Below are 11,952 nucleotides of genomic sequence, written 5' to 3'. Positions count from 1 at the left end.
GAGACGTTTTGACCGAAATCTGAATAGGCAGGGAAGAGGGGGATACAGAGCACATCTGAGCAAAAGGTTTTGCTGTTCATTGGGAACCCCTCTGATTCTAAAGTGGCACCTCCTTGCCCCCACCCCCATTCATTGCTGTCAACACTCCCACACCCCACTTCAGGATCTAAGTTTCACTAAGATCACCTTTCCTCCTGAACTCCAGTGGGTACAGGCCCAAAGCTTTTCTTATCCGACAAACCCCTTTATTCCAGGATTCAGCAGAGAGAACACCAAGTAAAGGATCACTCTGTCCCCCCTCGCCGACCCCATCTTGTCACCTCCGCCAGCCCCGACATCCCCTCCCGATCCATCCTGGCCAAAGCAGTGAGCCGTGGGACCCAGACCACTCTGTCCCCGATGATTAGATTAGATTCCCTACAGTATGTGGAAACAGGCCCTTTGGCCCAACAAGTCCACACCGACCCTCCGAAGAGTAACCCACCCAAACCCATTCCCCTCTGACTAATGTACCTAACAGTGCAGGCAATTTAACATGGCCAATTCACCTGACGTGCACATCTTTGGACTGTGGGAGGAAACCGGAGCACCCGGAGCAAACCCACTTGGAAGGGTGTGACCTCTTCCTGCCAGGCCCCACTGAATGACCAGCCCTCCCCCTTCCTCTCTCTGGGGAAAGATGACAGCCTTGGGTCCCTGTCAGGTTTTTTTTATATATAACTGGGAAACAGTGAGGGGAGATGCAGAAATGGACATTATCCACATCCAAGGCACCAGTGGGCTGCAGATAGGTGACAGAGTGGGACTGGGGACTGCAGCAGCAAGGAAAGTTGCCACAGGCACCTCGTAGGCTGCAAAGACTGGGTACTAAGAGGACCAGACAAACAGGTTTGCCACGAGCAGAATCAAGGATTGTGTGTATTTTTGGGGGGAAGGGGTGGACAGCGACTATGACGCTGGAGAGGGTTCAGAAGAAATTTACCAGAAAGTTGCCAGCAATGGGGTGGTTTGAGATATAAAACTAAACTGGGACTGTTTCTCACTGGGAGCGGAAAAAGCTGAAGGGTGACCTCGTTGAGATGTATAAAAGGGTGTACAAATAAGGTGAATGACAAGGGTCGAGAGTGCGGGATTTCAAAGCAACTGGACATATTTCTAACGGGAGAGGAGGAAGATTTGAAGGAGGACACAAGGGCCAGCTTTTCTTTTTAAAAAACACAGACATCTCTGGATGTAGGTTTGTTTGTTGAGCTGGAAGGTTCCTTTTCAGACATTTCTTTACCATACAAGGTAACATCCCATACACAGTGGTTGGTCTGTCAATGTTACAGAACTGTACAGCCACAGAAACAGATCCTTCAGACCAACTGGCCCATGCCTTCCTCAATTAAACTAGTCTCACTCACCAGCATTTGGCCCATATCCCTCTAAACCCTTCCTAGCCATGTCCCCATCCAGATGCCTTTTCAATGTTGTCATGGTACCAGCCTCCACTTCCTCTGGCAGCTCATTCCCTACATGCCCTACCCATCGCATGAAAAACATTACTCCTCCCTTGGGTAACTTTTAAATCTTTCTCCTCTCACCTTAAACCTATGCCCCTCCAGCTTGGACCTCCCTACTCCATGGAAAGAGTAGGTAACTCCTTTACCATTCTATACTACCTATCCAGGACAAGTGGTGAATGCAGGTACAGTTTATAATGTTTAAAAAAAACATTTAGCTATGTACAGGAATAAGAAATACTTGAAGGGACAGGGGCCAGGAGCAGGCACAGAAGATTTGTACAGACTGGTTAGAGGGAAGGGTCCGTTTCTGTGCAATATTACTCCATGACTACTGATCAAACCCAGCCAACAGCGGTACAGTTGTAGCTACTGCACAGGACCCCTCCTGCAGGCCCGAGGAGGGTTTCCAAAGCACATTTAGCAGGCAGGCAGAGACGATGATCTCTGTTGTGGGCAAGGCCAGAATGAGAATGCCAATGATACACGTCAGTCATGAATAAATACAAGTGGAAAGTCAGGAGAGATATCAGCGCACAGAGAGCAGGGAGACTGCAGAACTTGCTACGGCAAGGTGAACGGTGCTGATACAGTTTGGTACCACAGCACTTGGAATATCCTTGAAAACAGACATTAACACTTCCAGTTCTGCCTCAGCAAGACCAAACACAAGAATGGTCAAATTTTGACCATTCACACAAGTTATACTGAACACCTCACATGTGGCTTTCTTGTTTTTTTGTCCTGATCAGCACAAAGTGATACTTCAGCTTTTTGCATTTTTGTTTTGGGGGGCGGGGGGGGGGGGCGGAGAGGAGACATGGAGAAACATCAGAGTGAAAGGACGAGAAGGATATGTTGGAGAGGGAGAAAGACATAGACAGACGACTCAGCAAAAGGGACTGGGGCAGCAAACCCAGGCCAGTACCTGATTGTGGTGTGTGTTGTAGTGTAGAGGAGAGTTGGTCTGCATCTTACACCCACCAGCTCCACCGCTGATGCTGAGACCCTCCGTGAACTCCAGCGTGGCCAAAGTGCCGGGGACCTGCTGCAGGGCATACTGGGTGCTGACCACATTCTGGACAGCCGGTCTCGGGGACGAGCTGTCCAGGTACTGGGTCCCCTGCTGACCCAGCCTCTGCTCGATGCCACTGAAGAACACCCCACCTGCAGGGAGAAAAAGGGGATGGGGGGGGTGTGGAGAGAGGGGGGGGGGTTAGACACAGAAGTAAAGCTCCCTCTACACTGTCCCCCATCAAACATTTCCAGGTCAGGGACAGCATGGGATTAGACACAGTCAAGCTCCCTCAACACCGTCCCCTGCCAACATGGATTCATTCCCACTTCCAGTCAAAATTAAAACAGTAGGGCATTTTGTCAATGGCAGACAAGGGGGAGAAGAGGCACATTAACTGCAGACTCCAGGATATTTGGAAGGGAATAAAAACAAAATTGAACAAACAATTAAATCAACTGTCACTTTGGGGATTTGGGAAGAAGATTGAGGAATTTGCAATGGGAGCTGTTGCCAGACCCGGGGATCCAATCAGCAGGGATAAGCTGATCGTTCAGGAGGGAAGAACATGGCTGCGAGTGGGAACACTTGAGGCACTGGTGGAGCAGATGAAGGGTTTCCACTCCAGACTGGGGGGGCTGAGTCCAACAGTGGATTTTTTTGGGGGGTGGGTGGGGGGGGTGTTAATGGAAAGGGACCGGCCACGGTAGTGCTGATACAGCCCAGTTCTGCCTCGGAAACTGGGGAGAGGGACAGAGTCGGGAACGTGGAGAGGGCACCGAAGAGGACAATCTAGTCAGTGACGGTGCTGGGTGGTTTCGGGTTTGACCCCCAGGTGGGCTGGGGGAATGCTCCCACTGAATAGCAGTGGGTGCAGCACACCCACCTCCACCCCCCCCCCCCCCCCCCTCCCACCCCACCCCAGGGCACCACTATGCTCCATACCTGGATGCTGTGCAGTCTCCCTGAGGTCTGTAATCTCTCCTTCCACGATGTTTGGTTAAGATACGACACGGGTCCTACCCAGTAGGTATGGCGGAGGAGAGAAAAACATGACAGACAGTCGGTTACACATTCTATCCAGGTTCGTCACATCAACATCCAAATGAGAGCAGCCACTCCCTCCCTCCACCACCAATGCACAGCCAAAAGTGTGTACCTTACACAAGCTGCACTGCAGACTTGGCAAGGCTCCTCCAACGACAACTTGGAAACCCATGGCCTCTACCCAGCAGAAGCAGAGAGACACACACACATTCAAACCACCACCCACTCCACCCCCTCCAAATTCAAACACCACCCCCTCCAACCTGAACACATTCAAACACCACCCCGTCCATCCCCGGCACATTCAAAACACCATCCCCAGCACATTCAAACCACCACCCCCCTCCATCCCCCATGCACCATCCTGAACTGGAACTCAACTGGCCACTCCGCTGCTGTTGTTGGGGTTTGGTATCCTAGCGCACACAGTCACGTCCCTACACCCACCACTAAACAGGTGAGCAGTACCAACTCAACAGGACTATACAATGGATCCATGTCGAGAGATCATCACCACCGTCTCAAGGGATGGTCAAAGGCATATGGGTGTTGAAGCATTCCCCCCCCCCCCATTCACTTCTGCACACCCCTGCAGTACTGGCCCAGGGGCAGAAAGGGCACGGATTCTCCAGGTTACTGGTCAGCAGGCTCCCTCTCACCTTGCCCGTCATCCATGACATAACACAGCCCTCAACTCCCAGTGAGCTAAACGCCTAAAAGGGGGTCACCGTCAGCAAGAATGAGATAGGTGATGCTCAGCAAGCTCAAGAACAGTGCTTTCTCCAGTACCGTTGGTAGTACAAGACCCAGAGAGAACCCATTATCTTCATTCCAACAACTCTACACTATCAAGGTCGACAGGTGGCAAGTAACATTCATGCCACACAAATGCCAGGCAATGACCATCTCCAACAAGATCTAACCATTACTCCTTGACATTCAGCAGTGTTACGAATGAAAGCTCTACCCCCAACACCAACATCATCTTGGAGGTTACCATTGACCAGAAACTGAACTGGACCCTGCTATATCAACACTGTGGCTACAAATCCTGCAGCAAGCAACTCACCTCCTAACCCCACCCCCACCAAAGCCCATCCCACCATCGACAAGGCTCCAGTTAGCAGCGTGAGGGAATACTCCCCAACTTGCCTGGATGGGGCAGCTCAGACAACATGAGATGCTTGACACTCTCCAGGAAAGTGTAGCACGCCCCCATCAACACTCCCCCTCCACCAATGCAGTGAGAGCAATGTGTATCGCACCAAGGCACTAACAGCACCCTTTAGCCCACAAACTCCCACACTGCACAGACACACAGGAACCCAACCACCACGTGAGACACAAACGGGACAAAGTCCCATTTACAGACACACCAGCTCAGGACCAGCTAACAGTCTCATTTTCATCTCCCAATCACATCTTCACCTTCCTGCTGAGTGTTTGAGGGGGGGATAATGCCAAAAAACAAATCTTTACTCTGTATCGAACCCAGCAATGTCCCTGTCCTGGGAATATTTAGAACAAGAACAGGAATAGGCCCTTCAGCCCCTCCAATTTTGTGGAAATCCAGATCCTCTATCCAAACCTGCTGCCTTTTTTTTAAAAAAGGGGTCTGCACCCTTCTGTTCCCTGCCCATTCATGTATACATCTTAAGTGACGCTAACGTGCCCACCTCTACCACCTCCACAGGCAACATGTTCCAGGCACCCACCACCCTCTGCATAAAGAACTTTCCATGCATATCTTCCTTAAAATGTTTCCCTCACCTTGAAATGGTTAGACAGAGCTTTACTTTCAGTTGAAAGAGTGTGAAAGGAGCTCTGCCTTCTCACAGTGGCCCCATATCCAAGTTTTGGAAATGCTGTGTCCTAACCACTACTGAATCCTCACACGTTTAAACTAACAGGTGGTGGCCATTTTGACCCCTCGAGACTACTGCCCTTCAATCCAATCCTGATCGCTCTCGGGGACCCTCAACCTCTCTCATTCTCCAAATGAACAAGTCCTATCTCTGCCCTGACACAGCCTTTTCTGGAGATTTTTCCCCGGTCCACAACAATATCATCATTCCACAATCCCATCCGTCCTGTACGGGATCAGCTCTTGTTGTGAAGCCCAGGGACAATATCGATCCAATTTACTCAGTTTGCTCCCCCCACCAACTGAGTGACCCTTCGGTGCGTTACCCCACCACATAGCGAATCCATCCTGCTGGAGATACAGACAGCACTCCTGCAGAACCTTCCGTGGGGCAGGGTTTCACACGGAAACAGATCCTTCGGTCCAACTTGTCCATGCCAACTCTCATCCCAAACTAAACTAGTGCCACCTGCTTGCTCCTGGCCCATATCCCTCCAAATCTTTCCCATCCATTTACTTATCTAAATGCCTTTTAAAATGTTGTAACTGTACCCGCATCCACCACTTCCTCTGGAAGTCCATTCCACACACGAACCACTGAGTACCAGTGTTTTTTTTTTAAACATCTTTCCAGACACCTTAAAAAAAATGCCCTATCGTGTTGAAATCCCCCATCCTAGGGAAAAGACATCTGCCACTCACCTTATCTATGACCCTCAAATTTTATAAACCTCAACCTCCCACACTCCAGTCAAAAAAGCCCCAGCCTCTCCTCCTGATTCAAACCCTGTATTCCTGGTAAATCCCTTCTGAACCCTCTCCAGGTTAGTAACATCCTTCCTACGACAGGGTGACCAGAACTGGACACAGTACTCCAGCATCCTGTACAACCTCAACATAACTTCCCAACTCTTCGACTCAAAAATTCTGAGCAATAGAGGCAAGAGTGCCAAGCAACTTCCCTTCTGGACTCACAGGCCAAACCCTTACTCCGATACCATGTCACGTGCTGCAGGACCCTGCAAGGGGAAAGGGGCAGCTTCCCTGCAGGAATTTTAACTCACCCACAAACAAGACCATCACCAATTCTTCAGTACTTTAAACCCTGATCACTGCAAATCTCCTCTCCAAACCTCAGCATCATCCCAACCTCAACAGACGGACTGCTCTGGTCACTGCCCGGGAACTGGCCCCTTCAGAGAAGCTGTGCCAACGCTACCCCTGCGCCTCTACATCTCACCAGTGGGAGGGGAGAGCATCCCCAGAGCTGCAGCAGGTGCTCAACTCACGGAATCGATTCTGGCAGTCTTCCTCCTCAGCCAGAGGGAGGCCAGATGGCAACGTTTCACAGCTGAACACATGCACCTGCCCGTGTCAAAGTCTAAATTCTCGTAAACAACCAAGACGCACCGTGCACTGCAGGCACCAGGGCCTCAGCACACTAGCCTTGCAAACCATCTGTGCACCTCCCCATCACATCCACATCCATGTGTCTCTCCACCTGGTGAAGCCCTCACCAGCCCACTATGACTGGATAAGGGAGCTCCTCCTGCCAAAAGCACCCAGCTGAAACTATTTCGGGAGCCTGTCAATGGGAGAGGAGGAGTGGGGGTGGGGGTTTGGGGTTCCTAAGTAGCTGTGCAACTAGGAAGACAACTGGGGGGTGGTTCAAAATCAGACAAGGTCAACTTATTCAGACAACAGCAAGTCAGAAGGCAATAACTCAAAAAAAACCATTTATTTCAAAGCAAGGGGTTTTACAAATAAGGCTGATGAATTCAGGCCATATATCAGAACACAAGACTGGGGTGTCACACCTATTACAGACACTTGGGTAAAGGAATGACAAGATGCTCAATGTTTTGGGTTTTACATGCTGTGGGGAGGATTAAAAGGGAGGCAAGACAGGGAGAGAGTGGTCGCCTTTGATTAAGGCAATTAGAGGGAATATTTCCAAGGGATCATCTACTGAAAATATATGCGCAGAATTTAGAAATAAAGGAAGGGACAATTAGCTTGATGGGATTGTACCATAGGCACCCCCAATATTAAAAGGAAATTGAGGAGCACATATGTAAAACCTCAGAAAGACAGGGCTCTAAGAGTCAAGGATTTTAATTTTCCAAACATTGACTGGGGTTGCCATAGTGTTAAATTCCTCACCATCCAAGCCTTTAAGTGTGTTGAAGAAAATTTTCTTTATCAATGTTCTGCCTGGAGAAGGAGCAAAGCTTGACCTTCTCGTGGGCGGGTAAAAGGACGACTGACAAGTGGGAGGCTTAATAAAAAGTGATGGTGATGATCCGGGTACACAAGCATCATACCTCCTGTTAGAGTGAAAAGGCAGGCCGATAAGATTAGAAAACAATGGATGAATAAAAGGGGTTTGACTGAAGAATTATTGAAAAATAATTTAGATAGACAACTTGGATCAAATAAATCTCTTAAAAAGTATTTATAAGAGATAAATACTTATATATATTTATCTCTTTTATAAGTAGAGATAAATATTTCTACTTATAAAGAGAGTGTAGGGGCATACTTAAGAAGGAAACCAAGGCGGCAATAATTGGGAGATTTTCTTGGCAGAAAAGGTCAAGAATATCCAGAGAGATTCTAGAGAGAGAGAGAAACAAGGTCATGTGTGTAAAAGCTGAGCAGTTGTCAAAGATACTAAATTAATATTTTGCATCAGCTTCTACTGTGGACAAAAATGGAGGCTAGAGAACTCAGGGAAATCAAGATTGGTATTTTGAAAATAGTTGGAAAATGTGGTGCTGGAAAAACACAGCAGGCCAGGCAGCATCCGAGGAGCAGGAGAATCGACGTTTCGGGCATAAGCCCTTCCTGAAGAAGGGCTTATGCCCAAAATGTCGATTCTCCTGCTCTTCGGATGCTGCCTGGCCTGCTGTGTTTTTCCAGCACCACATTTTCCAACTCTGGTCTCCAGCATCTGCAGTCCTCACTTTCTCCTATTTTGAAAATAGTCCACATTACAGTAAAGGAAGTGCTGGAGGTCTCAGAAAATACCAAGGTAGATAAATTTCCAGAACCTTACCTAGTGTATCCCAGGACATTCCAGGAACTTAGGAAAGAAACGGAGGGGCCCCCAGTAGAAATATTTATATCTATAACCAGAGAAATGTAAAGTGGATAATATTATGCCATTATTTAAGACAGACCTGTAAAAGATCTGGGAACTATAAACCTGTGGGTCTGATATTGTGGTGGGCACATTTTTGGAGCCAATTCTGAAACATAGGATTCACATGCATTTGGAGATGCAAGGAAGGATTAGGGATAGTCAGCGTGGCTTTGTGTGAGGGAAACGGTCTCTCACTAACTTGACTGAGTTTTTTTTGAGGACAGAGATTGACAGGGCAGAGCAGTAGATGCTGTTTACTTAGACTTCAGTAAAGCCTTTTATGGTTCTGCATGGCTGACTAATTCGCCAAGTTAAAATCACATGGGATTCAGGGTCAGCTTGCTAATTCATGGTACGAGAGGTGGTGGTGGAGGAGGGTTGTTTTTTTTAGACTGGAGGCCTGTGGTCAGCGGTGTACCACAGGTATGGAGGATGGATCCACTTGTGTCATTTTGATAATGATTTTGATGAGAGTATAGGAGGCACGGTCAGTAAGTTCCACATTACACCAAAATTTATGGGACAAGTAGTTAGTTAAGGTGGTTACTTAGTATTAGGAGATCTTGATAAATGGGGAATGGATGGAGGGGTGGCAGATAGAGGAGTTCAAGTTCGATAAATGCAAGGTATTGCATTTGGGGAAAACAAGAGCAGGAATCGTACAATTAAAAGCAGGGCCTTGGGCGGTGTTGGAGAACAGAGACCTGGGGGTTGAAGTACACAATTCTTTAAAACTTGTATCACAGGTAGACAGGGTGATTAAGGCAACACTTGCCTTCATTGCTCAGGCCTTTGAGAATAAGAGTTGGGAGATCTAAGCTAGGGAAGTGGTTGCTGGGCCCCTTACGGAGATATTTGTATCATCGATAGCTACCGGCAAGGTGCCCAGTATACTGGAGGTTGCCCATCACGGTGTCACAGGTTAAGAAAGGTGGTAAGGACAAGCCAGGGAACTGTAGACCAGTGAGCCTGATGTCAGTGGTGGGCAAGCTGTTGAAGGACAGGATGCACATGTATTTGGAAAGGCAAGGACTGATTAGGGATAGTGCGCGAGAAATCATGTCTCACTAACTTGATTGAGTTTTTTTGAAGTAACAAAGGGCAGAGCGGTGGTCGTGACCGGTATGGGCTTCACGAAGGTGTTCAAAAAGGTTCCCCAAAGGAGACGGATTAGATCTCATGGAATACAGGGAGAACTCGTCATTTGGATACAGAACTGGCTTGAAGGATGACAAAGGGCAGTAGCGGAGGGTTGGTTTTCAGACTGGAGGCCTGTGACCAGTAGAGTGCCACAAGCATTGGTGCTGGGTACACGGCATTTCATCGTTGATACAAATGATTTGTATTTGAGCAGAGGAGGTACAGTTAATAAGTTGGTAGAAGACACCAAAATTGGAGGTGTAGTGGACAGCGAAGAGGGTTACCTCAGATTACAACAGGATCTTGACCAGATGGGCCAATGGGCTGAGAAGTGGCAGATGGTGTTTAATTTAGATAAATGTGAGGTGCTGCATTTTGGGAAAGCAAATCAGGGCAGGACTTCGACACTGAACGCTAAGGGAATGTTGCTGAACAAAGAGACCTTGGAGTCCAGGTTCATAGTGTCTTGAAAGCAGAGTCACAGGTAGATAGGATAGTGAAAGCAGCATTTGGTATGCTTCCCTTTATTGGTCAGAGTATTGAATACAGGAGTTGGGAGGTCATGTTGTAGCTGTACAGGATATTGGTTAGGCCACTTTTGGAATATTGCGTGCAATTCTAGTCTCCCTCCTATCAGAAAGCCGTTGCGAAGTATTAAAGGGTTCTGAAAAGATTTACAAGGATGTTGCCAGGGTTAGAAGATTTGAGCAAAAGGGGGGGGGGGGGGGGGGGGGAGGCGATTTTTAATCTTTAGACGATGTTGGTTCATGCGTTGAATGAACTTCCTCAGGAAGTGTTGAGTACAGTTACATTTAAAAGATATTTGGAGAAGTTCATGAATAGGATAGGTTTGGAGGGATATAGGCCAAGTGCAGGCAGGCGGGACTAGTCTAGTTTGGAGTAGATTGTTTGACCATTGGGTATGTTTCTGTGTTATATTACACTTTCAAACAAACAAAGAGAACCACTCCATTCTGAACACAGCAAGTTGGGGGGGGGGGGGGGGGGGGGGGGGGGGGGGAAAGAGGAGAGAAGGCTGTGGAGACATAGCAACAAACAAGTGGGAAGGAGCGGACAGAGTAAAGGAAGGCAAAGAGGGGGACGAGAAAGAGAAAGAGGCAGCTACAGAATGAGGCGGCCAGGGAAGAGAGCGAGAGATGGGGAAAGGGAGGGAAGGGTCACAGTTGGGATCCAGACCCTGCAAGCACCTGAGGTAACCTCCAAAACAAACTGTAGCAATCGACATAGCAATATGGATGGCTGACTAATACCCGCCCATCAAAATGAATCATTTCTGGCTCAGACAACATACATCAGCAAAACCCTCACTGCATCCATAAAGGGGAGGGAAAGAAAGGGAAACTGCTTCCTCTTTAGATACAACAACCTGGACTACACACAAAACATGCATCTCTCCTCAAACACCAATACCACCCCTCCACTTCACCCTGCATGCAAGGTGGTTCAAAATCTCAAAAACAAAAAAGGCACAATCCTAACAGGATACAAAACAAGAGAGAAAAAAAAAAGGAACCAGACAAGGGCAGGAGCAGGGAGGGCGGGATTGGGAAATAAAACACAGGCGCAGGCCCCTGACGCTCACAAGAAAAGCCAGAGGAGAGTCTATTATCAGCGGGGGCTGTCGTTTCAAACCCGTGGGGGAGGAGAGGAGGGGGAAATAGGACGGGCTATCCCACTGCACACCACTCCTTACCCAAAAAACGGTCTAGCAACAGGGAAGGAGGTGTAGGTAGAATTCAGAGAGGGGGTGGAGTGGGGGAAAGGAGAAATCCCACAAGCAAAATCACAATTTCAATAAGAACAGCAAAGCCACGAGGAGGAATTGGGGGGGGGGGGGGGGGGGGTCCTGTTAACATGCGACAGATGAGAAACTCGGGGGGGGGGGGGAGAGAAAGAGAGGGGAAGGAAAAAGGGGGTGGGGGGGAGAGAAGAGGGGAGGGTGAGGGGGGGGAGAGAAGAGGGGAGGGTGGGGGGGGAGGAGAGAAGAGGGGAGGGTGGGGGGGGGGAGAGAAGAGGGGAGGGTGGGGGGGGGGGGAGAGAAGAGGGGAGGGTGGGGGGGGGGGGAGAGAAGGGGGAGGGTGGGGGGGGGGAGAGAAGAGGGGAGGGTGGGGGGGGGAGAGAAGAGGGGAGGGTGGGGGGGGGGGGAGAGAAGAGGGGAGGGTGGGGGGGGGGAGAGAAGAGGGGAGGGTGGGGGGGGGGGGAGAGAAGAGGGGAG

General features: G+C 49.1%; 1 protein-coding gene across 3 annotated transcripts in view; it reads right to left on the bottom strand.

Moving 5' to 3' along the window:
* The window catches only part of srcap (Snf2-related CREBBP activator protein), a 68,112-nt gene that overhangs the window by 52,223 nt on the left and 3,937 nt on the right, over positions 1-11,952 (bottom strand). For 2 of the 3 annotated variants that reach the window (XM_060822319.1, XM_060822321.1), the window contains exons 2-3: positions 3,466-3,539; positions 2,434-2,672 (exon numbers count right to left, since the gene is read on the bottom strand). In XM_060822319.1, coding sequence (XP_060678302.1) covers positions 2,434-2,478 — 45 coding nt within the window. In that variant the 5' untranslated portion in view covers positions 2,479-2,672; positions 3,466-3,539. Of the gene's footprint in view, positions 1-2,433; positions 2,673-3,465; positions 3,540-8,489; positions 8,560-11,952 lie in introns of all 3 variants that reach the window. The other variant, XM_060822320.1, reaches the window with a different exon arrangement.

The sequence above is a fragment of the Hemiscyllium ocellatum genome (assembly GCF_020745735.1).
Source record: "Hemiscyllium ocellatum isolate sHemOce1 chromosome 41 unlocalized genomic scaffold, sHemOce1.pat.X.cur. SUPER_41_unloc_9, whole genome shotgun sequence".
Classification (NCBI taxonomy): Eukaryota; Metazoa; Chordata; class Chondrichthyes; order Orectolobiformes; family Hemiscylliidae; genus Hemiscyllium; species Hemiscyllium ocellatum.
Note: the sequence above shows the minus strand (reverse complement) of the source record. Positions and strands in the feature narration are given on the sequence as shown.